Raw genomic sequence first — 26904 nt, forward strand, 5'->3', positions numbered from 1 at the left:
AAGAACAAAACTTATTTGTCAATAAATTAATACTATTATTCAGTTGATTCGTCATATTTTTTGCAATTTCAGTACCAGTTGCTCACACAAAATTAAAGCTATCTGAACCTTTTGGAATTTCTCATATTTCTGCATAAAATCACCATCAAATGTGATCTGGTCACACAGATGAAAATACAGTGTCTGCTTTGCCTTATTTTTAGGTTTTAGGTTTTCTTATTTTAAAGAGGATAGCATGCAAACAATGACAGAAAGTAAGTGAACCCTCTGCCTAAGGAGACTTAAAGAGCAATTGAAACAAATTTTTACCAAACAATTTAAGTCAGGTGTGTGCCCAATCACTGATGAGTGGTTTAAAGCTGCCCTGCCCACTATAAAACATACACCTCATAATAAATGTCGATGAGAAGCATTGTCTGATGTGCATCATGGCTTGGTCAAAAGAGCTGTCTGAAGACCTGCGATCAAGGATTGTTTATTTGTATAAAGCTGGGAAAGGATACAAAACCATCTCTAAAAGTCTGGATTGACAGTCAAAGAAGTTGTCTACAAATGGAAAGAGTTTGGCACTATTGCTTCGCTCCCAAGGAGTGGCTGTCCACCAAAGACAATGCCAAGAATTCAGGGCAAAATACTCAGAGAGGTAAAAAAAGAACCCTGCTAAAGACTTACAGAAATCACTGGCACCGTCCAATATCTCTCTGCACACATCAACTGTATGTAAAACTATGGCCAAGAGTGCCAGACCTGTTAAGTTTCACGATTTGGTCGGGAGACTCCCGATTTTGACCCCAATGCTCACGCCTCACGATTAGAAAGCTAAATCTCCCGATTTTCCAAAAATGTCAATTTTATTTTATTTTTTTACGTTTTTGATGGTCACCGTTTTGTAAAGATACCATTCAGCCCGATTCGGAAAGTGACCAACAACGAATAGCCTGGCCGTCTCCGACTTCCCTGCCCTCCCTCCCCTTCAGAGCTGGAAAAGCCCAAACATCTGACAGGGAGGGAAGAGGCGAAGCACCACCGACTTCCCAAGATGCTGGCACTAATAAACCGGCTTTTAGACTGGTTCAAGTCTTTATTTTGGAAGGAAGAGATGGAGCTGATTCGGGAAAAACGACGTTCGTCAACGTAATTGCCGTAAGTCTTACCTGCCAGCGATAGCTAACTAGCCTAATGCTAATAGCATTAGAGCTAATGATGGGAGAATGATGACGAGGAAGAAGTCGCTGCTTTACTCTGTGTTTTCGTGGATCAAACATCATGGAATATTAAACCACTGCGGTCCTACCCCCACAATATATGAATTTAAGTGAGAAAGCGTATCGTTACTTACTTGAAGTTTAATCATTTAGATTCGCTATTATGCTAAAGCTAAAGTGTATGCTATACACATTACATTATATCATTATTACTGTGGTGAAACAAAAAATATAAAGTTTCAATTCAAGGTTACAATTCAATAAAAAAACTGCCATGACAAAAACAAATATGATTAATTTTCTAAATGATGTAATTAATGTTTTTAATCTTGCTGATTTAGTCTGACGAAACCCTAATTGGAGTGATGGTTGATGAGATGAAGAGGCTGCTGAGGAAGCTGATGTCCAAATTTGTGCAAATGGATGTGATCAGGAAAGCTGAGGATATCCTAGATGTTGATTACAGGAACAAGGAGAACTGGCATGACACAGGCAACATAGCGGTATCACATGATGCCAGACAATACATGGAGCAAGTTGAAGACTATCTCTGATGCCACCAAAAAGAGGTTCTTTGACAGTGTAGTTAATTTTTACACAAGTGTTGTGACCAAAATGAACTTGAAAAAAAATGGTTGCATTTTGTCTTAGCGATTGTCGCGCGAGCGCGCGTCATCGGGGTTGGCAAACAGAAATCTCCCTATTTGCAATTTCTACAACTTAACAGGTATGGTGTTCATGGGAGGACTCCGTGGAGAAAGCCACTGCTGTCTAAAAAAAACCTTGTTGCTCGTTTAATGTTCGAAAAAAACATTTGGACACTTTACAGAAGTTTTGGCAAAATATTTTGTGGACTGATGATACCAAAGTTGAATTGTTTGAGAGTAACACATGACGTCATGTGTGGAGGAAAAATGGATCAGCTAACCAACATCAACACCTCATCCCCACTGTGAAGCATGGTGGAGGGAGCATCATGATTTGTGGCTGTTTTGCTACCTCGGGGCCTGGACAACTTGTAATCATTAATGGAAGAATGAATTCAAAAGTTTATCAGGATGTTTTTCAGAAAAACCTGAGGCCTTATGTCAGACAGTTGAAGCTAAAAAGAGAATGGGTGCTGCAACAAGACAATGATCCGAAACACACAAGTAAAACAACTTCAGAATGGTTTTAGAAGAACAAAACATACGTTCTGGAGTGCCCAAGTCACATTCCAGACTTGAACCTCATTGAGATAGTCTAGCATGACCTAAAGACAGCGATTCATGCCAGACAGCCCAGGAATCTGACTGAACTACAGCATGTTTATAGAGAAGAGTCCTGATCGATGTGCCAGATTGATCTGCAGCTACAGGAAATGTCCGGGTGAAGTTATTGCTGCCAGAAGGGGTAAAATATGAAAACCTATAAATATTTGGGTGTTTTTTTTTTCAAATGTCTTTTTATTGGTTTTACAAAAATACAGAACACCCCGCCCCAACTAAAAAAAAAAAAAAAAATGTTTCACTCTAAGTTATCCAACACAAACAACCATGAAGTCTAAGTCTAATCGTAAATGTCCAGACAGTCATAGAAAGTTCTTCTGTGCTATCACTTCCAATACATAATGGTTACAGAATAAAAATACAGTGCAATACATTCAAATGTCCCACCAAATAGGAGCAGCATGGAAAGCGACCGTACCGTTGCCCATCCCCCATGGCTATATTAGCAATATAACAGTGTATATGTCATTCCTGCACTTGTGTAGCGGTGTTGTCAAAGAATGAAAGAAAAGGTCCCCCTGTACTGTAAAATTTCTTTTCAGAACCACGAAGAATATATCTGATTTACTCGAGCCTAAGGTTCATCAGCACATCCCTTATCCAATGCGACGTGGGTGGGGCAGCCTCCTTCCACCTCAAAAGAACCAAATGTCGCGCCAAAAGGGTGGTAAACGCAATAACCCTACACCCCCAAGTAGGCAGCCACAGTCCCTCCGGTAAAACTCCAGATATTGATATTAAAGGATCAGGAGTGATTCCGACCCCTAACACTAGGGAGAGAGCTTCAGAAATACCCTTCCAAAATATTTCTAAGTTTGGACATAACCAAAACATATGAAATATTTGGGTGGTTTTAGTTAAAGCAGACACTGTATTTTCAACTGTTGGATTTTGACAAAGACCAGATCACATTTGATGGTGATTTTATGCAGAAATTTGAAAAGGTTCAGATAGAGTACTTTTTCATACCATTGAATATTTATTATTGAAATCAGAATAGTGCAAATAATAGTTTTTTTTATTGTTCTCTCTGAGATAATCCTGGCAAGTGCAAGGTGTCAATAAGGCTCTGCCATACTAAATATGGCTCACACAGTGCTTAATGAAATTATTTAAATGTTACATTTGTCTGCATCACATTTGCGAATAAATGCATAATAAAATAAATAATGTCACATAAAAATAAAAAATTGAAATGAGCAAAAATGTCTTTAATAAATAAAAATAATAATACACAAATATAATCACGTTTACACTAGTTACCCCAATGTGCGATAAAGTATTACAAATACAGGCAGGCAATCATGGCACCAGAGTTCAGAGTCTCCAGACAATACTAATGAGTGACAATTACCAAAATGCATTTTGCTGGGCTTTTGCACAAATCTTTATTCATAAATCAGGTGTTTTATTACTTTTTTAGTGACTATTTCTTTCTGGTAACGCAGTATTTATATGTGATGGGTTTATAATTAATTTGTTTTTTATTGTTCATTTTATTTGTGCACCATGAATGCAATTATGCATATAGTCTTTGTTCACGTAACAAATCCCAAGCATTAAGCTTAGAGATATCTAGGGGTCTGTCAAAGCATAGCAACAGCACTAAACAGTGATCAGCCCTTGTATTAAACCTGAATGCTTGTACAATTATTTCTAAGTCAACAAGTATTATGGCACAAAACTAATGTCAATATTTTCTTATTATAAATGCTTTTATCCGATAACATCAGACAACACTAATTGTAACACCCTGTAAATTAAATTATCCAAATGTTTTGAGAATATATCTGGATGAAGAGGTAGAGGAGTAGCAATTCATGCTAAATCTATATCTTTCCATCTCTGTCTTTTACGCCATTTCCAAACAGAACTCTTTAAAGTTATGAATAAAGTCTGCCTGTCATTTAAATCATCTCACCATTGTCTCTGAGGTGGTGGAGAGGGTCAGCAGTTGTAAGTTACTGGGGTTGACCATGGCAGAGGACCTATCCTGGAACAATCACATTGCCTCAGCTGTTGGTAAGGCTGAACAGCGCCTCTTCTACCTGAAGAAGCTGAGGAGCCACAACATCCCCAGACCGCTGCTGGTGAACTTTTACAGCTGTGCCATCAGCAGCGCTTTGACGCATGCATTTCTGGCTTGGTACTCGGGCTCCACCAAAGCAGACCAGCAGGCACTCCAGCGTGTGGTAAAAACAGCAGGGAAAATCACTGGTACCCCCCTCACAGAGATAAGCACCATCTACAACACACGCTGTCTTAACAGAGTGCAGAACATCCTGCGGGACCAATACCACCCTGCCTATCACCTGTTCCACCTTCTACCCTCGGGTAGAAGGTACTGATCCATGAACAGCCGTACTATAAGACTTGCAAACAGTTTGTACCCTCAGGCCAATAGACTGCTGAACACACAAGTACACTGAAACTGCTGTTGTTGTTGCAGTTAATAATGATTATCATTATTAGTTTTGCACTTGCCACTGTGGGGAGCAAGGGGCGGGGGCATGAATGGCTATGTAAATTTATTAATATTTATTTATAGTGGGGTTTGTGGGGGGTGCTCGGGACACTTTACCTTTATCCAGCTCTGCACCAGGCACTTTTTAATGGGTACTGACTCGTAGTGTTGTCGGAACTCCAATCAGAATTTCGTTATTATCCTGACAATGACAAATAAACTCTGAATCTGAATCTGGGATGTATTTTCATTGAAACCCTGTTTTACTGGTTTTATGTAAAATCTTGTTCTCTATATTGTTTGATCTATTGGACGGTCCTTTTAGCTCTGTCTGAATGTTTTATGTGAAACTTGTTTTCTGTCTGATATATTTTATATCTTTTCATTTTTTACTGCATTCTTGTCTTAACATTGCTGTAAATACATTAAAATTTGTACCTCGGATGATTTCTCTTCCTTAAATAAAGATTATATGTAATATGGTAATGTAATCTAGGTAATATTTACTGTATATGTACAGTATAATGTACCGTATATTTACATCTGCACTTTTTGTTGTTGTTGTTGTTGTTGCGTCCCCAGTGAGCCTGAGAAGTAATCAAGCAGAGTGGCTGAATCGTCGTCTTTTTTTTTTTTCTTTTGGTGCTGCTTCAAGCCTCCTGAGAGGACCTGACACGACTAATCATCTGCTTGCAGTAATGCCGATGGTCCAGGGGCAGCGCAAAGGACAACCTTATAGACAAAATCTCCAACATAACAGAATGAAGCAAATAAAATTCATCAAATTACAGAAACTATTAAAAATTATTTAATATGAAAATTAAAATTAACACTTGACGCAATGTGATCCCCGTGCCAACAACCTAATAACTACAACCGGATCAATCTTACAACTCCATGCTGTTACAGTAAGTAGTCAAACTATTTAAACAAGTATATGGTTGTCTCCTAAAACTGTATACATACCCTTTTGCAGTTGATAGCATGACATACAGACATGCTCAGACTTGAACAGCATTTTCATACCTCCGGGAGCATTTTTTCAAAGTGTAGTCTAGCTGCCATCATTAATTCAATGGGATTCATCTTCAAAAATAATAATGAATAGACAATTTAGTTATCAGTTTTGAAAGAGTGTTAACATTTTTTGAGAGTTGTGTGTATAGGGGCTGGGCAACGATTGGATTTTTTTTATCGTGATAATTAGCATGAGATTCTTGCGATAAAGGGCAATGTCACACGCATAAACCAGTAGCACACTCTGAATGAGCCTGCCTGTTTAGTCCACCACTCTTATTGACAGGACTCTGAACTGAAGCTGGTTTCTGCTTCTTATTGTGGCATGCCCGTCTCAATTGAATCTGTCAAGACAGACTTAAATAAGACAGACAAAATGGTAAATTGAGAGTACTTATAGACAAGATTCCTGAGCAAAATATGGGCGACGTCATCTTGGAAAATGTCTGCTCCCAACTTCCGGTTTAGAAAGAACATCATGAATTGTGGTTGAAGTAAGCATTGTGTTGACAAAGTAAAAACTGCTAAATCAAGCCAGATGAACCCAAAGAATCTCCAAAAATGGATTCAGCACAGCACGACGTAGATAAGACGTAGATGAGATTGTATGATTGTTCTTATCACTTCGTTGGTCATTCGTGGACAAATTCATAACAACCTGTCAGCCTCTGTTGATGTGAGGTATAGATTTATATGCCGGCCACTTGAGTGACCAAAATGAGGTGAAATTACAAATTATATTACATTTGCTGAATGCAGAAGGGCTGACACGGATTTTGTTGTTACAAGGAAATACTACAAGGTATGCACATGTAAACAAAAATCATATGTCATTCGCTTTTATTGCTGATATTGATCGCAATAAAACATTTGAACAACATGATTCCATTTCTTGTTTTATTTAAAACGATTGGTGCATGTGCAAAACAGGTCAATAAATCACAATTTATAAAATTATTAGAAAAACAGCATACAAGAATGTGATATCAGGCAGCAGCGCTCCGGAGCGGCTTGAGAGCCTCGCCGAACTTTCACCCGACATTACGCAGATCGTCGACGGGATCCAGACGGGCTTTCTCCCGCTATCTTTGGTAATTCCAGCTCCGTTAGCCAATCTTAAAGTTGCTGCATTAAAAAAGCTCGTAGCTGGATCTCGGGATTGAGCTGAAGGTCCGCCTCGAGGCGAGCCACCGTCTCCAGCCCCAGCCTCTCGGCCACCCCCGGGTAGGACACACGTAGTCTCAATCGATATATGTCCATCAACGTACAGCAAGTCTTGATGTGAGGCACATCAACTTATCTTTCCTTGCCAAACAGCGTTTTCCACCTGTAAACGAACAAAAAACTTGTAACACTTGCATTTTGCGTAGACATAATTGTGCCATCTACGCGTGCTAATTAGTACAGTACAGTAGTTGTAGTAAATAATATTAAACATCATCATAATTACAATCATCGTAATAACAATATCAAATTCAACAAGTTGTTTCATGCGCAAGATTTTAGCTTTAGTATTTTTTTGAGCACCGGACGCATGAAAATGCATGGTTAGGAAGAACATACCTTCCACAACACAGCGGCAACATGGCTACAGAGACACCCGGTCTTTGTGGTGGCACGAGCTTGGTTCCACATCCGCATTCATGAACATGTTGTCCTCCCCTGTCGTGATGATGGCAGATGGATGCGGTATTTCCAAATTGTCTTTTTTAAGGGATTTTGATAAGTAATGTTACTCCAGCTCCAATGTTGTTTTGGATGGAGAAATTCTAAAACGGAAGTTGCTTGCAGACATAAGGAAGTAAAGCGGAAGTACCACGGAAACTTGTCTATTTAGCGAATTTTATCTACATGTTTTCCATGCCCAAAGCGCTTTACATTAGCACACATTTATTCTTTCACGCACATACTGTATTAACACACCAATAATGCTGCTGCCATTCAAGGCGCTGCCAACCTATTGGGGGCAAATAAGGGTCTAATGCCTTGCCCGAGGGCACTTTGACAGTGGGAAGTCATTGCCAGGGATTGAGCCGCTGACTTTTCAGTCCTAGGACATTTAGAACTACTACTCACTGCGCCATGGGTGCCCTGGGCAAAAGCGTTACTTTTCCTTTAGTGGTTCTGATGTCGATGCAAGATATATTGTTAAAATGAGAAAATTATTAGGATAACATTTTTACAATTTTGGTTTTCTTATTTCAACCTTTTGTAAAATACAAATCAGTCCCTATCTACATAGCTGTGCTATTAATGCACTGCATTCACTACCAAAATGCTCATAACTAAAGAATGATGAAAGGATGAAATGATTAAATTTTAATGAAAGATTGGGAATCTTTCTTTTTGTATGCTCTGTGTTCATGTAGCCACAGAACACAATATTCTGTGGTTCAAAAGAGGGGGATGTCTTGTGACATGATGTTTGATAGTTTGATAGTGAATGAGTTAGGCTGTTGAACTTTATTAAATTTTTTATAGACCAAGTGTTTAAAAAGATTCAAGATATAGGAGGCAGACATACTTACGCAGGGCTCCATTAATGATCTGAAGTGAAAGTCATTTTGTTTTGCTGAATGTGTGACAGTGTTATTGATACTATATTTAATATATATTTAACTCCCCCTCCCCTGGTGTGGCATCAATACGCTCCTGTTCATTAAAACTATGACAAATACAATTTAAAGTGTTTTTTTTCTTTTCTTTTCTGTTGTTACTTGCCATTTTGTTGTTGTTTCAGTCAATTTGACATTTTGCAGCAATCAATCATTATATTTCTGCTTGTGTTTATAGAAAGGGCAAAAAGTATTTCTGCTTATTGTTATATCTCGCTACTTGACAAAGGCACTTGATGATGATGATGATGATGATAAAGAGGAAGAATTGCTGTGACATCAGGTTACCAGGTTACCAGTCATCCAATGACACACAACACAGGAGGACGAAAACACTTAATGAAAGCAAGGGATGCTTTAGTAAATCTGTGAATGCGCTTGACAAGCTGCTGCAAAAACACAGTGAGTTTGCATCTTCTTACCTTAACCTTAGGTATATATTTCACATTTCTTGTTGATCAACTCCTGGTCTCGCACATTTGAGAATTTAAAAAAAAAAATTTTTTCTCTCGTTCACATTAATGGCAAAAATGAAAAAACTGCCGTCTTACTCCAGCATGTTGGAGGCAGCACTACCTGACAGCTAATTATTACTGAATTTAGTCAACAAAGAGAAGGAAAAACAACATGCTGGACTGTCTAGCTATTCACTAGCCAAATTTCATAGTCATTTACCTCTGTTATATCTTTCATACTCCCCCTTCCATTTTTAGTCACGTAAATGACACTTGAGTAAATTTAATCATGTGCATATCTATATATCATACTGACATCCCCGTCTGCAGGCTTATCTTTTTTCTGGTTATAATATTAAAATGTATGAAGGAAACGTGTCATTTTCAACGGAAAGTGTTAATTTGGGCCATAGGCGGACCTACTATTCAGGCGAAGTAGGCGATCGCCTTAGGCCCTCAACCAGTGAGGGGCCCACAACCAGCTGCCCTTGCCCCAATGAGCAAGGGCTTGGGCAACCGTGGCCAGCAGCACCCCCAACTATTCATCATGTATAATTATGTCAGCATACCAAACAAACTAATAACAAAACAAAAAAAAAGCCATTTGAATGCTGCATTTATATCATCTATCCCCCACACACACGCACTACAATGGACTGTTCCACGACGAGGAACTGAGTATCAGTCGCTTAGCTTCATTTAGCTCCGCTTAGCTGTTCGCTAGCTTCGCTTAGCTCTCCCGTGTTCTTCACGCCACTAAGCTCGCTATTTTTACAGATCACTTGCTACTTTGCACGTCTGCTATCGTTTATTTCGAACACATGAGCGAACATGCTCTCCATGACAGCCAAAGTGCCGTGAGGTAGACGATGAGAACAGGCCGCTAATGCCTCGCTTAACTTTCTTCTTCTTCACACCGAACATAAAATACACGACAGTACACCCTGTGGCGAAACAATGCAGTACAGTTCCAATCAGTCATACAATAATACTCAACAGCTGGTTAAAGTGATCCTCGATCTTCAAGACAAGTAATTCTTAAAAGATAAATGTTAGTATCAGTTATATTAATTTGATATTAAAACCCCTCTTAATGTTTTTGTTTTAATAAAGTTTGTAAAATTATTTTAAGTGATAGGTCGCCATTCTTGTTACGTTGCAGTGCGTGACGTCACCGGGCCCGTTGCCGAAATTTAAGCGTGTCACCCTTAGCGACCCCAACATGTCGTGGGTGCTGCCCTTCCAATTTGAACCAGATCGGAAAAGTGAAGCGCAGGACATCACTGTCGGTCGTTCACAAGACGAGCAGCAATGAAAAAATGAGAGCAGGAAAGACAGTACCTGATAAGACAAGAGTTGGGAAAAACTGGTGATGTACTCGCGGCAAGTGCGTCTCAATTGCTGGCGAAAAAAAAAAAATCTATTAGTGACACCACAAGCAATGACGAAGAATGTTTGTTTTACGGAGTGGAAAGCTTTCGGTTAGCAGTTTAGGGAACGTACCTCCGGTGAACATTTCAAAATAAAAGCACATCATGTTCATCATATAAATAACGATTTCTGGAGTTAATCCCACATACTTCAGAATTAATATTATAATATGTAGAGTAAATACTACAGAATACAGATTCTACTATGAATAGCTTTCAAATTACACTCTATGACAAATATGATTGGCAATGAATAATTATTATAATTATTATACTACTATTATAGATATAGTAGTATACAATAATGATAATGCTAGAATTTTTTTTTAAAGAATTGTTTTGAATAATGTTGGAAAGGCAAAGTCATTGGTCTGAATCAGTTTACTTTCCATTCTTTTGCACTAGAAAAGGCTATCAACATTAACCTAATTGTTTATTTGTGATTAATTATTGTTATTTACATGATTATTTGACTTTAATAAAAAATTTAAGTGTTCCAAAATAGTTTTGTGAATTCATAAGCGTCAACAAAAGTTTCATTTCTAAATTAGTAAAAAAAAATAAAATAAAAAAAAATATTAGATTAGTCGACTAATCGTAAAACTAGTCGGCTGACTAATCAGGAGAAAATTTGTCGTTTCGGACAGCCCTAGTGTACTGTACCGGAACATATTTCCTCCACACCCTTCTCACCTTTTTAACCCCTGACCCATGAAGAAGGCCCCTGGATATGTTCGCCTTAGGCCCCAAAATTGCCAAGTCCGCCACTGATTTGCGCTGGTTTTACTGAATTTGGGGAAGCAAGGGGTTCGTTTTGCAAAGGCTGGAGAGGCTGTCTTTCCGACATTGTAACTCTAGATGGCAGTAAAACGCCTGAATGAGTGATGCCATCCTCCAATGAAAACGAAGAAGAAGAAAGACGACGCGGAAGGGAAAACAGACGCGCTTCCGGGGTGGCTCGCGCTCCTCGGCTGGCTAGCTAGCCGGCTAGCGCTCGTTCCAGCTACTTATTCAAATAACCAATTTATCAGGGGCTTTACCAAGTTAAATCTTTTTTTTTACTTGTTTTGAACCAGATGCGGAATATGCTCCGAAGATCTCTGAGGAGTGACGTATCACGGATTCGCAATGCGACGTAGCGGTGTATGAATGATTAGCTCCAACTACTGCCGTTCACTCACAAGTTTGCTTGGCGAAAGATCCTGTTGAATACCTCGTAGTTTGCACTTTAAGGCCATGGCATGACATCCACATGCTGAGTTTGCCACTTCAGGCTTTGGCGGCTGAGGCGCCCGACTCATTTTGATGGCGGTGTTGCGCTGATCAGGGTCAGCCGCCAAGATGACGCGCCGCCTGAGCCGGATGCTTGTGCCCTTGTGTGCAGGAGGCCCGACATGGACGCCTGCTCTGAGCGCAACATCCTGGCTGTCGAAAAGCTGCCGAGTATTAAGCACGACGGACGCCGATGTGGTAACAATCGTCTTTTTTCTCAGTTGCTGCTCCCGTCATTCAGTCAGTTCTCATTCTTGTGGCTTCCTTTTCTCCAGCAGGACTAGTGAACACTCTACACAAGATCTTCACCAACCAAAACCGTCCCAACATTCAATCAATCAGCCGTCTGGAATGTGCTGGTACGTATTTTTCATTTAAATGTTTATATTTTTAGTCAGTTAACAAATATTGCTTACATACTAGCATACTTAGAAACTGCACGTTTTTCAGGAAGCGTGGGTAAATTGCTGCCACACCTGAAAGAAAGTTCAGAATCACATTTTATATTTGAACAAAGCAGCATTGATGAGACTTTCACATGGAACACAACCAAGGATTTTTTTGTTGTTTCAGGTTCCTGTCCGAATTTGATGATGAGTAGAAGAGACGTGGCCGACATGCCGCCCGCCCCTGCAGCGGCTCTAACCCCTCAGCTGCCTCCCCGGGCACACCACCACCATCGACCTCTCTGTATGTCGGTGTCATCAGACAGCAGTGGACGTTTTAGGGCTCTTGAAACGCAGGAATGGAAGAACAACCTCAAAGCCCAGGTGTGTACCAATTAGGGTTGCAGCTAAGCCTGTCGCAATATGCAATAATTCCATTTATCGCACGATAAATCAAAATGAAGGCGGTAATTTTTCCGCTGCAATTTATCGCCTCGCGTGCACGTGCGTGCCTCGCGTGCGGCAGACATGCTGTTAAAAGTTCGGATTCCTTGTTACCAACTGCGCAAAGTGCATCTTCGTTCCAGGTCCTGCAAAAAATAGCGCCGGAGCCAATTGTTCCCATTATATCCTATTGTTCAACAGTTACCGGCCGCATCAGTGCTCCCGATTGACTGCGGACCACCTCCGCCGTGCCGTTGTTGTTGACGTGTGGGCGCTCCCGTCAGGGGTGACATATTATGCGGGGCGGCTATTTTTCGGCACAACACTGGATATTTGAGTGGCAAATTAAGAGCGCTGTGCTTCAAACTCGTCAGTCGTCCTGTTTATGAAAGTCGATTGTCATATGCTGGCGTTGTGCAGTAATGAGCAGATGTGACTTCTGTGTCGTTTGCTAACTTTTTATATGCGCGCACACACTAGATATCATGAAATAACAAACTAGATGTGCTCTGTCCCATGCCATTGGCTACGTGAGCCCAGAGTGATTATGGGACACGTAGTCCATATACTACATCGATGAATTATAAACCTCCATGACTGAATGGGAGTTAAGCAGGCCAAATCAATCCATACCAGTGACTATAGATAATGCTGCAAATATTGTTAATTCAGTACGGGATACAGATGGATTTGGATCACAAATAGGATGTTTTGCTCATGTAGTAAACCTAGCTGCTAAGAGAGCTGTAGCAATCAACAGTGTGCCCGCCTCACTTTACAAACGGTAAAGATTGTTCTCAGCACTTTTATACTAAATTTCTTCAGATCGGTAAGAAGTAAGCACATAGATATTATGCACTAAAATGCATTTTTATATGATGGCAATTTAATTTTTGCTCGTTTGGGAAAAAAAAAACAACTTTTTTTTTTTTTTTTTCAGAGCATAAAATCAAATCGAAAATCGTGACCCCCGTAGGGCTGGGCGATATGGCCTTAAGCACGTATCACAATAAATTGAGCAGATTTACCTCGATAACGATAAATGACGATGAATTCACCCAAGCAGACTGTTATATAATTTGAAAATCTGAATCAATGCATGAAATACAGATTAACAGTTTCTTGTTGATTTATTTACCAGCTTTCAATTTAATATATTTAACAATTGTACATGCAGTCTAAACATTAAGTATACAAAAATTTATTGGGAACAATAAGAATTCAAGTATGAACATTTAAAAAAGCTTGTATGGCTTGAACAATGTACATTGTCAAAATCAATATGCCTGTGCAAACATGTCATTGTAACACAAATTACTTACAGCTTGAACAGTACACATCAAAAAGACAACTTATTGTTAATGGCTGCTGTGACATAATTACTCAACACAAGTGTTTACTGCAAGGTTTCAGGGTTTTTTTCCCCAGTGCATTTTTTAATACATACACACACACATTAAAGCTGCATTGATCTAATGACACAGAATTAAGCACATACAGAAAAATAGCTGGGGCCATTAAACAGTTATAATTTTCACTGTTAGATTGTACTTTATGCTGAATGCTTTACCATCACAAAAGCTATCAGAGAAATCACACACAGACAAGAGATACACAATAACGTGATAAACTAATGCTGCATTCCAGAGAAGTGGGAAGTCTGATTTATCGCACTCGGATGGTACCAGTTCCGACCTCAAAGTGTTCCAAGCAAATGTAAACAACAAAGATGGCTGATCACGACGAGGTGTTTTTTATTTTGGCCATCCAAAGACATTTTGACCTCCAGCGAACCTGCCTTCCTATAAGCGATCAAATAGTAGAGGGAAAAACGACGGCTGCGTTACAGCCCACACTGTAAACTGCCTTTTTTAAGTTACATCCTTTGCTGATCGTCACTATAAAAACATAGCACAACAAAGATAATTCACTGTATGAGAAAAAAATACATGGCGTCTCAAATAAACTTGATTTACTTCATTATTGTGTTATCATTCAATACGTTTTCATGAGCGCCATTTTGTCCAGTGACGTCAGATTGAAACAACTTGGAAGTCGGGGTAGTTATTTTTTCTCCGACTTCGCGACTTGGACCTCCCAGTTCGAGTGGCGTTCCAATGATATTTTCCTACTTGAAGGTCGGAAAAGTCCGACGTCCCACTTTTCTGGAACGCAGCATAATTGCTAGATGCAGTCCGAGACCAATCCACTCATTAAGTTCAGCTGTTTCGACAAGTTTAGAGCCGCTATCCCACTCCATCACGTTCATTTGTACCGCTAGCGTTAGCCACTAGCGTTAGCCTGTGGCTTGGCTACCAGTAGAAAGCATTGAAAGCATCCTCTTTGGAAATCGTGGGAACAAGGGAGGACAGCGGGTGAAAGCCCGTCTGGGTGCCGCCAAGAGTCTATTTAATGTCGGGTGAAAGTTTGGCGAACCTCCCTTAAGCAACACTCCATCACGTTTGCTTGTTGCGTTAGCCGGTAGCGTTAGCCTACCGGGCTCGTTTGTTTGGCTTCCTGATAACCACGTGACTTCATAAGTAAGCACACACTCTGCTTTCATGAAGGGGAATGAACATAGCTGAACAACACTGAGTCAAAGCGGGATGAAAAGACTATATTTTCTTGTTTTATTAAATTACCGAATTTACCGTCTTGGTCAAAATGACGTCGGTCATTGTAAAGAATTTCGGTACCGGTAAATTTTCGGTTTACCGCCCTGCTCTAGTCCCCCGCATCGAAAATCATACCGAACCGTGACTTAACTGTATCGATGCATCCCTATGGAACACCATTGCAGAAGCCATGAGGGGAAAAGTTTTCATTTGCCTAAATGCTTAAGTTATTAACTGCAATTGTATATTTTTTTTCTTGAAAAACACATTTTATTTATTCTGTGTTTCTATGCGGTATTAATATTGTCTTTTACTTAAGAGGCATGGTCTATTGTTTTTAGTTGTGATTTCTTATCGCGTTTAAATGGGTGTACTTGATCTGTTAATATATACTGTATTCTTACTGTGTTATTGTAAATTGGTTTTAAAAAAAAATTGGGGGGGCGCAATAATATCGCATATCGCAATAATTCATGAGATAAATTATCGCACACTAAAATTTGTTATCGCAACAGGCCTAGTTGCAGCTATCGATTTTTTACGTAATCGATTAAACCACATGAGTCAAACCGGTCCTCAATGGGCCGCAGTGTGTGCGGGTTTTTGTTCAAACCCATCAGGAGGAAAGCCTTTTCATCTGGTGTCTTATAATTGATTGCAGTCGGTTGCTGCTTGTTTTAGCAGAAACCTCATTGTTTGAACTGTCTGTGCTGGATCTGTTGGAACAAAGACCAGGATCCACTGCTGCCTTTTGTAAACCGGTTTGACACCCCTGGATTAAACTATCAATTAGTTAGTTCGAAAAATCAAGTAATTGGACTACGAACATTTAATGTGTTGCTGAATAAATTTTGAGATATGTAAAACAAACAAGTGTTTATGCTTGAAATAATATTTATTTTGGCTTGCTAAGATTACACTTTCTAAGGTGCATTAAATGTGAATACAAAATAAAATTGCTGAGTGTTTCTTCAAACTATGCAGAATTGTGCTTTCATTTCGCAAGAGCAGTAAACTCAGGCTTGGCCTCAAACGAAAAAAACGAAATAAATAAATTAGGATCTAAGTACAACAAAAGAACAATTGGCTAACTTGCATAGTAAAAGTCCACTAGCTTAAATGCTGTAAAATGCTAACAAGCAATGCTCTTAACAAATCGTTCAAACACATATTCCCATAAAAAAAAAACTGCTAAACATACTTCTAAACTAAATAACGAATACATAAACAAACAGTAGCTCAAACAATAACACATTATGTTGGTCTTAACAGGGAGCAGCTGGATTCAGCCATGTTAAAAGAGTTATGGCATATGCACTAGAGGGCAGTGTATCCACCCAAATAAATTAAACTAAATGCAACACTTTCAAAACAAACCATTAAAACGTCACTCTCATTAAACGAATCCTTGACGCAGAGAATTTTGATTCAAAGCTTTTTTTCTAATCAAATTACTCTAGTTGATCGATTAATCGTTGCTGCACTAGTAACAATATTCCTTTATGTCGAGGAACCAGAATACAGTGTTACCTCTATATACAAATTTAATTAGTTCCAGGACCTGGTTTGTAAGTCCAAATGGTTGCATGTCGAGTGGGATTTTCCCATAAAAATACATTATAATTCGTTCCACAGCCTAAAAACCTAAGCTAAATCCTTAATAACTACTGCTTTACAATTACAAATAGCAATTAAACATAGCAAAACAAATAAACTATAAATACAAATTGGAATATTAATAATATAAAAAATATTATTATAATGATGTAACGAATTGGGTTTTAACGTGGCTGTTGTGCTTTGCATGCTGTTTCATGCCGTATGACTGACGACACAGTGAGAGAGGTGCGAAAGGCTTTTTACTTCTTTCATGTTGTTGGCGGCGGCTACAGCGGACAGTAGCCGTGTTGTATTGCCTAAGTTCTGAAAAAATGCTTAAAACCCGACGAAGCCGGCGACTTCCTTGCCGATGTTACATTAAGAATAATTGTCACTTTATAAAGACAGGCAGAGGAGGACCGTCGAGATCATAGACCTATTCTGGCCATATTATCGAGCCAGTTCACTGACGCGCACACCACACTCATATTTTTCTCATTTCCATCTTAACTTCAATGCTAAGCGTCCGTTTTTCACGACCTGCGGTAATCTTCTTGGAGCCCCTGGTGATTTCTCTCACAAGAAAATCGGCTGTGCGTCCGTCTTGCGGGAAAACAGTGAAATTGCGACGCTGTCATAAATCGTCGTATTTCGAGTTTGTCATATGTCGAGACAAATGACGAGTCAAATTCTTTAAGTGGGATGTCAAAAGGATCGTATGTCGATGCAGTCGTAATGTTGATGTACAACTGTAGTTTAAAAAAAAAAAAAAAACCTTGAGAAAAAAGTGCTGAATCAATTGACTAGTAAAGCATGTGTAACAAAAGTGTATAGGTCACACATTTAATTTATCTGTAAAATAAAGGTGCAACAATTAAGTAATCAATAAATTGATTAAAAACAATGGATTTGTATGTTCACCATAAAAGATGACGAATTGTTTTTATGTTGAATAAAAACAAGACATTTGCAAACATCAGCTTTTGCATTGGAAAATTTAAAAAATTAAAATAAAAAAATTGCTTATTTTCTGATAATACGGTCCAAACTAGTAACTGGATCAAATCAAAGGGATTCTCTGTGCAGTCTCAAATTAATTTGAAAATGGAAATTTTTTACAACATTTTCCCGGCCCCTTTTAAAGGGGTATTCATTCATTCATTCATTCATTAAACGTGAGCATTGGTTGCAGCCCTACTGTGAAGATGCATTTTAAAATAATTCAGAAATTGTTAGTATTATTTGGTGTCTTTTCAGGACTTCATCATAATTTGCGCGCCTCATATAGGACCACAATAAAAAAAAATCCCACAATTAATTGGTAATTTACATAGCCATTAACTTTGTTTTTCAAAACATAAGGACTCCACCAACAGTGTTGTTAATAACGGCGTTACAATACAACGGCGTTACTAACGGCGTAATTTTTTTCAGTAGTGAGTAATCTAATTAATTACTTTTCTCATCTTGGCAACGCTCTTACCGTTACTGAGAATGGATAGGCGTGCGTTACTATATTGGGTGAATGACGCAAGAAAGGTCTAAGGGAGACGGACTCACCGAGACGACATGCAGAGCAGGAGTGGGGAGGAGGCAAAAAAGTTGTGACGCCGAGCAAACGCGATGCGAGGTGCCTCCAATAATACCTGACTGTAGCCGATAGCCTACAAACTACACCCACATGATATGGTAGATATGGTAGACGTCACATAGATATAGAACTAGATGCGAAATGACAGACACGGCGGCATTAACAACGTGTACAGTATAGGAACTAGATGCGTTAGTAAACAGCCGCCATCTTAAAGCAGTAACCTTCCTAGCGAACCTAAGTAACTTTTTATCTAAAATACTCCTAAATCGGCAAAATCTTGACTTGAATCAATCTTTAAATGATGAAACAGTTTTAAAACCTCCACATGTCAAAAGTAGACAGAAGGGAACTAATGCAATAATGGGAGCAATTTTAACAACTTTTTAACGGTTGATTCAGGGTAAAGGGTAAATTAGGGTAAAGAATTGGGCTAGGGCCAATTGTCCCAAAAACCTTTTAAGTTTCACGTAGTGTGACCTATGTTTTTTTTTTTTTTTTTTTTTTTTTTTTTTTTTTTTTTTTGAAAACTAAACAAAACATGCAAATTATCACCAGTTACTTTGCCAAGTAACTAATTACTCTTACATTCAGGTAACTGAGTCACTAACGCAAATTACTTTTTGGGAGAAGTAATTTGTAACTGTAATTAATTACGTTTTTAAAGTAAGATTAACAACACTGTCCACCAATGACATGAACCTGGAGGAATATCTTCATTTTTCTTTTCTTTTGACAATTACATTTTAACACGATTGATAAAGTTACATAACGATGTGATAAACAGTACATTGACTCTACATTACTACTTAAAATAAGAAATTACTGCTTGAAAACTATAACGTTATAATGTATATTTATTTTATTTACTTATTTATATTTTGATAATCTGGCAGCAAAACATATCTGTGCTAAAGTAAGGGACCCTACTGTAAAATACGTGTTCCTCAAGAATAACAGGATTGTTTGTTGGCGCCATCTTAAATATATTATAATAATATATATTAAATATATATTTCAATTTAAGTTTAACTGTTACTGATAATAGGCAAAATGTTGTATGGCTGTATGCGGTGGTTTAACGAACTGAAAAATGAGTCTTTGATGTTTTGGGATGTTGTCATTAGATGGATCAGGCCCACAGCGCAGGCGCCGCCAGCAGCACGGGCTCTCTGGAGCGGGCATCCCTCTTCTGCGCCTCAGGCGGTCCTGCAAAGACGACCGGTCGCTTCTCACTATTCTCTCCGCCATGGAACATCAGTTCTGAATCAGACTCCAACCCACCATCTCGATCTGGCTCCAAGAAGTTGCGTAATTACAGCCGGCGGGCAGCCACGAGCCCGGCTTGTGACAGCGATCAGCACCAAGGTGAGGTTGAGGGCGGCGGGGTTGCCCCACAGCATTTCGAGCCAGTCATCTCAAAGGTGACAGACTACATTTATGTGGGCAACCTAAATGCAGCATACAATGGACGGGCGCTTTGCCGCAACAACATCGACAGCATTATTGATATGAGTGGTGCCCCGGGCCAGGCTGCTCCCACCCTCAGCCTCATCCCATGCACTTGCTCGCGTGGTGCGAGGCACAGCTGGTCCCGCCTCAAGGTTGACATTGGCGATGTCAAGCAGCGTTGCTTTGAGGACATCAACGAGTGCATCCACGCCTCGGCCGGCAAACGCAAGCGGGTTCTGGTCCACTGTAGGGACGGCTTCTCCCTGGCACCCACCTGTGTCATCCAGTACCTAATGCTCAAACGCAACATGAGACTAATGGCTGCGTACGAGCTCCTAAGAGCAAAATATCCCGTTAACATCCGCGAGTGTCACCGCAACCTGCTGGTCAGCCTAGAGAGGACGCTCAGGCCTGGGGATGTCGACCCAGAAAGTTTCAAGCAGGCCATTTCCAGGAAGGTAGCCTGGACCTGACTCAAACACCTGGGACGTTCTATGGCAAATGTTACTCAGTCAGCTTGCACTAACGTTACCTAAAGTCGGAGATGTTTGGCCTGGTTCTGGTTTCAGAGATTTGCAATTTGTGCCATGTTGTGTCTCAACCACCAGGTCATATTAGTCAAGAATGATTGACTCGATTGAATGTGGTTTTGTTACCACACGGTCCAGCAAGGATTCCTTGAAGGACCTTCAGTAGATTTTTTTTTTTGTGAGTGCTCCCTGCTCAAAAATTGATTTTAAGTCAATAAAGATGCTCATTCCTTATATGGTAGTTCCATGACTATATCTCAGATGAGATATGTTACCCGATTGTGCCGTGTGGATCTCACATTGAACTTTTGGTGTTTTCACTTCTGATGATTTGGTTTAAGCTCCATCCCAACATAAAGGGATGGATGAGGCCTGTTTCTGATTGCAGGTCTGTTTTTGGTACTGGGTGTTGCCTATACCTCCAGTTGATATTTGTAAGCAACCATTCAATGGTTATGTTGAATGTGCTTTTAGTACCTGGTGTTCTGGTAATGCCTTGTGGAAGGAAATTCAGTTTATCTTTGGTGAATGAGTTTTTTTGTCTGTTTGTTTGTTTTTAAAGCTCAATTGAAGAGATGAGTGTAACTAGTTTTTGGAACCAGCAGATGTCTTCTTGGGCTCTAGTTTTATTTCTGTGAGATTTACTTCCCTACTAATAGATTACACTTCAAGACTGCATCGGAGATGTGTGAAACATGATCATGGTTCCAGAAATGTAGCATTACATGGATGGCCCTTCATTCTTTATACAGTAAGTGTTCTCTGCCTTAGATTTGGTCACAACATCAAGAGATGAGTAAAACCTAGAAATTGTTTCAGGGAGCTGCTTATAGTTCCAGATGACATTTCAGCTGTCATTTAAAACTTGTTAGAAACTAAATTGTTGACTCTAACGAACATTGTTTTAGTATCACAAAAGGATCATGGACATCAAGTAGATTGTTTTTTTCCTCTTGCATTTAAGCTATCTTAACTATCTTAGTGCATGTGTGAATCCTAGTTTTGGTTCCATATATGTCGTAACGCATGGACAGACCTCCAGTAGATCCTTTTTGAATATACCATCCAATAATTGTCTTAGTTCCATCTCAACATTTCATGATGCATTTCTGATATCAGGTTGTTTCTTGTGGAACTGTAATTGATCTTTTATGAGTGTTCCCTCCCTACAATTTTTTTCCCTTCACACCACAAGATTTATTAGAAATCCTTTTTGATGTTCAGCTGGTTTCTGGTGGACGTCTAGTTATCATGTAAATAACTATCAGTTTTTATCTTTGTGACATCTCAGGATATTTGACACCCGCTTCTGATTCCAGATAGGTGGTGTCACTCTTGTAGTTGTTAATGAGCATTTTCTCTCCAAGAACTCTTAACCCTGCCCTACCACCTCCACCACAACTTCTCAATTTGTGTGTGTCATTATTCTGGCAACAAGCAGTCCATTTCAGGTCTTTTGGATGCAACCCCAGTTCATCCTCTCCCAAACCCTATTGGTTTTAACTCCCTTGTTATCAATGAGATGAGTGCATAAATGTCCTGTCTGCTGCTGGAACAACAATGTGAACATGCACACACAGAGTTCTCCTCTGTGAGGAAGAACTTGATCCTGTTCTCCATTTGTATTGCTGGACTATTTGATGATTTTTGATCTGATCTGTGTTCACTGTGAATTTTCTGGATGTTTTGTGATCATTTGAAGGAAGTTCTTGAGGACGATTCATGATATAATGATTGTTCTTCACGACAACAATAATTTTACGTTGACACCATGCAAACTCAACAAAAGGGACAATTAATATGGAAAAACACGTTAGTAGTACAAACAAATAATTTTAATAATGACACCAGTCCTCAGTTTAACATCTATTTAATCTTAAAACCTAATTTCTTTTCATAATATTTTGACTTTTGGCTCTGACTCTGTTCTCAAAAGTTTTTACAGCTTCCATGATCTGAACGTTTCCTCTTTAACTAGCATTTTCTTCTGGTATTGTTACAACTTTGATTTCTCATGTAATTGTACACAACCAGGCACTCATAATTGCAGAATTCTCCTGGTAACAGCAATATAATATAACCGGTTGATAAATCCTCCATGACCTCCAAAATATAGTGTGTGTCAAGTCCCAATTACTTGATTTGGGAACTACATATCGCCATCCGGGAACAGTTTTATACAAAACATTACATCAAGTAGGACACATTTGCGTTTGCCTCCTCCAACGTCTTGCAAGGCTGTCGTGAGTCTTGTTGAGAAGTGAAAATGAAATTATATAAAACACTATAGACATTACATCACAAACGCAAGGTCTATAAGATAGGGTTTTCTTAGTTTTGCTTGTATTTGTACAGACATTTTGAATTTTTTTCTTTTAATTTAAGAAAATTAATTCCATATATTATAAATTGCAGTTCCATTTAAGCCTGTTCTTTATTATTGTCGCTTATTGTCTAGAAATATAAAATTTTCAACAACTTTTTTCATTGTCTTTAATGTCAAATTTGCCATTTGTATTCCAAAATTTACTACCTTTTAAAGTACTGTACAATCATGTTCTGGTGATTATTCTATTTGTTTAATATTCAGAAAAATCCAGTGATATTCCAATTTAATTCTGTAGAAAAATTTAATTTTTCTAACCTGACCGTTTTTTTCCTCAATGTGATATCTGCCTACGATGATATTTGACATTTTACCTATGAAACACTGGGGGGGAAAAATCATGATTGTGATTTTTTTGTTTTTTTAAGGAATCACTTTAATACTTAATTTTAATAAAAATGCTAGCAAACAAAAGAATTTAACCAAATTGAGCCAGAGGTTGGTTATTACTACAATCATGTTTTTTTTTTTTTTTTTTTTTTTTTTGTGTGTGTGTGTCTCCACGCAAACTAATTAAGGTTCAATCATTTCAAGTCATGGTAAGGGTCAACTATTTCAGACAATAAAACAACCATAATTTTAGCAACCAAAAGGTTTTTCCAATCAAAGTCACATGCAGTACTTTTATGATAAAAATGGTGAAGTTTTATGTTGTCAAGAGTCCACTTTCTACCACCTTATGACAAACCTTTTTACGATATATGCAAATATTTTACAAGTTAAATAGCAACGAAAGGATGTTAACGGTTGAAACGGCAAGATGTGGATATGCTAACAGTGTAACAGTATGCCGTTTTGGTTCGATTTGTGATGTAACATTTGCACCTTGCTATATGCTGTCAAAGTTAACGTCTTACATTTTTGAGCGCGCAAACGTGAGCTTTTGTGAATGGTGGCTGTATTATATTAATGCTTTCTTTGTCCTTTTCTGTGTGCACATTAATGTCTGTAGTGAAGGTGAAAGTAAAGGTGATTCTTTTTGATGTTCTCAGGTGATTCCTCAGTGGTCTTACCACGTTTGTACTGTTTGATCATTAAAAGCTAACGCGAAAATACTTTAACTGTTTTGTGTGTGTGCTTGTGCGCAAATGCTTTAAAGACATTATTTTTGTGACTGGTAGGCATAGCTTGTTGGCTAACTAAGCTGTAGTGGTAAAAACTGGGTCAGGTTTTGATGAAAGAGTAAGTTGCAGTTGTGCTGAATAACCACTGTAGCGATGACATTGCTCAGTCCTTATATACACTGCTGGCCAAAGGTGTTGGCACCCCTGCAATTCTGTCAAATAATGCTTAATTTCTCCCCCCCAAAATGATTGCAATTACAACAAATGCTTTGACAGTAATATCTTCATTTATTTTGCTGCAATGAAAAAACCACAAAAGAAAGGGGGGAAATTAAATCATTATCATTTTACACAAAACTCTAAAAATGGGCTGGACAAAAGTATTCAAACCCTTTGAAAAATCATGTGACGCTTCTCTAATTTGTGTACTTAACAGCACTTGCTATTTACCTGTGGCACATAACAGGTGGTGGCAATAATTAAATCACACTTGCAGCTAGTTAAAATGGATTAAAGTTGACTCAACCTCTGTCTTGTGTCCTTGTGTGTACCACATTGCGCACAGAGAAATGAAAGAAGACCACATAACTGTCTGAGGACTTGAGAATTAAAATTGTGAGGAAGCATGGGCAACCTCAAGGCTACAAGTCCAGCTCCAAAGACCTAAATGTTCCTGTGTCTACCGTGCGCCTAGATGTGGACGGAAAAGAAAACTGACGAGAGACTTCAACTAAAGGTTGTGCGGATGGTGGATAAACAACCTCGACTAACATCCAAACAAGTTCAAGCTGTCCTGCAGTCCAAGGGTACAACAGTTGCCACGTTTACATGGAGCCAAATATTCCAATTACAATCGGAATATTTGTTCAAACCGAATAAATGTGTTCCATATAAACACCTCATTCGGAATGAACAGGGCCAAACCGGATGGAATTTCATTCCGATTCACAGAGGTGGAATATTCCTTTTCCCAAACCGATTACAAGTAAAATTATATCATATAAACAGGGAAGCGGAATGGTGTCTGGTTGCGTTCTTTCTGCACATGCTCTGTACTGACGTGGTGACGTCACTTGGTGACGTAATTAACGTCACTTGCAACATGGCTTCCAAGCACAGCGCACCTAATTGGAGTCCGGCGGAAAGATTGTATTTAATTCAAACTTTAAAAGAATTGAATATAATTACTATTTAAAAATGTTCACGAGAGGTTACACGAAGCCGGAATAGACCGGAACGTTGACCAGATTAGAAACCGGTGGAAAACCGGCTACTACAAGGCAAAATAGCAAAACAGCAGAAGCGGATACGACCCCACAAACACAACAAGTGGGTTTAAGTTAAAACAGCAGCACTCCGACGATCGATCTCCATGTTTTGCAACGTGACGCTTTGTTTTGATTAATCTGCGCATGTCAGACGGCAGTTGTCAAACGTCCTTTCGGAATAAAGGCAGTCACATGTAAACGCTGTATCGGAATAGATGAAGTGACATGTAAACAGCTGATCTGAAATTTCCATTCGGAATGATTTGAATCGGTATGAATAAAAGTCAGCATGTAAACGTGGCTAGTGTCAACCAGTACTATCCGTCGGCATCTGAATGAAAAGGGACTCTATGGTAGGATACCCTGGAAGAGCCCACTTCTGACCCAGAGACATAAAAAAGCCAGGCTGGAGTTTGCCAAAACTTACCTGAGAAAGCCAAAAACGTTTTGGAAGAATGTTCTCTGGTCAGATGAGACAAAAGTAGAACTTTTTGGGAAAAGGCATCAGTGTAGTTTACAGGGGGGAAAAAAACCGAGGCTTTCAAAGAAACGAACACGGTCCCCAAGGTCAAACATGGTGGAGGTTCCCAGATGTTTTGAGGTTGCCTCGCTGCTCCTCGCTTGACCTTGTGCATGGCATTATGTTTGAAGATTACCAACAAATTTTGCAGCATAATGTAGGGCCCAGTGTGAGAAAGCTGGGTCTTCCTCAGAGGTCATGGGTCTTCCAGCAGGAAGAGAAAGCACTGGAGACTTCTAAAGTGGCCAGCAATGAGTCCAGACCTGAATCCCATAGAACACCTGTGGAGAGATCTGAAAATAGCAGTTTGGAGAAGGCACCTTTCAAATCTCAGAGACCTGGACCAGTTGGCCAAAGAAGATTGGTCTAAAATTCCAGCAGAGCATTGTAAGAAACTCATTGATGGATACCGTAAGCGGTTGGCCGCAGTTATTTTCTCTAAAGGTTGTGCTACCAAGTATTAGGCTTAGGATGCCAATACTTTTTTCCAGCCCAGTTTTGTGTAAAATGATAATGATTTTTTTTTTTTTACATTGCAAGCAAAATACACGAAGATATTGTTACCAAAGCATTTGTAATTGCAATCATTTTCTGGGAGAAATTGAGCATTATCTGACAGAATTGCAGGGGTACGAACAGTGTTGTCACGGATTACTTAAAAAAGTAATTACTGATTACACCTCAAAAAGTAATCTAGTTACTTTACTGATATCTTTATTATCAAAGTAATTACCGTAAGTTACTTTAAAAGTAACTTATCAGTTATTTTTTACCAATTTTTCTCCTTTTACTGCCTCAACATAAATGTAACAGAAAAATGTCATCGTGTGTAATTGAATTTTTCACATAACGCTTAATCTTTGAGTTAGCGGGGGTTTAATTAGTCGATGGAGTTGATTTCAACCACCATTGACTTGCCCTAGCTTACCCATTCCGGAGCCTTAAAATCAACAAATAACTGACAAACTGCACGAAATTTGTTCAAATCAACTCCAACGACTAATTAAACCTAAATTAGGCCTAATGTAAAAAATTCTGAACTTCCCCTTTGAAATAAATACCTAGCTGTTAAAATGTTCTCTATAAAAGATGTAAAGCAATAAAACAACAAAAATTAATGAAATGAACAAAAATCCTACAACGTACAGTTTTCATAATGGATCAAAATAATTTTTTCGAACAGATCATGTGACTAGCACCTTAGAGACTATCCTTTGCTTTGCTTAGCCAAAACTACACCAGAGGAGGCAACGAACACGAACAGTGTCAAGATGTGTATATATAATATATATATGTATATATATATATATATATATATGTGTA

At 38.9% G+C, this 26904-nt stretch overlaps 1 protein-coding gene across 2 annotated transcripts; it reads left to right on the plus strand.

Moving 5' to 3' along the window:
- The first annotated feature begins 11389 nt into the window (after positions 1 to 11389).
- On the plus strand, positions 11390 to 24252 carry LOC130915639 (uncharacterized). 2 transcript variants are annotated; one of them, XM_057835571.1, is made up of 4 exons: positions 11390 to 11924; positions 12005 to 12085; positions 12300 to 12496; positions 19489 to 24252. In XM_057835571.1, the coding sequence occupies exons 1-4, from the start codon at positions 11849 to 11851 to the stop codon at positions 20284 to 20286; spliced, it is 1152 nt and encodes a 383-aa protein (XP_057691554.1). In that variant the 5' UTR covers positions 11390 to 11848; the 3' UTR covers positions 20287 to 24252. The 2 variants fall into 2 exon arrangements, with proteins under 2 accessions (XP_057691554.1, XP_057691553.1); XM_057835570.1 differs by having other exon boundaries at positions 12002 to 12085; positions 19489 to 24250.
- Positions 24253 to 26904: the final 2652 nt, after the last annotated feature.

Source organism: Corythoichthys intestinalis, chromosome 5 (assembly GCF_030265065.1).
Source record: "Corythoichthys intestinalis isolate RoL2023-P3 chromosome 5, ASM3026506v1, whole genome shotgun sequence".
NCBI classification, from domain to species: domain Eukaryota; kingdom Metazoa; phylum Chordata; class Actinopteri; order Syngnathiformes; family Syngnathidae; genus Corythoichthys; species Corythoichthys intestinalis.

What these genes read in the sequence shown, in the direction of transcription:
- LOC130915639 (XM_057835570.1), top strand. Translation starts at nt 11,849, where the DNA reads ATGGACGCCTGCTCTGAGCGCAACATCCTGGCTGTCGAAAAGCTGCCG. An exon ending in GCACGACGGACGCCGATGTG is followed by an intron (nt 11,925 to 12,001) that starts GTAACAATCGTC and finishes CCTTTTCTCCAG; the next exon opens with CAGGACTAGTGAACACTCTA. An exon ending in CAGCCGTCTGGAATGTGCTG is followed by an intron (nt 12,086 to 12,299) that starts GTACGTATTTTT and finishes TTGTTGTTTCAG; the next exon opens with GTTCCTGTCCGAATTTGATG.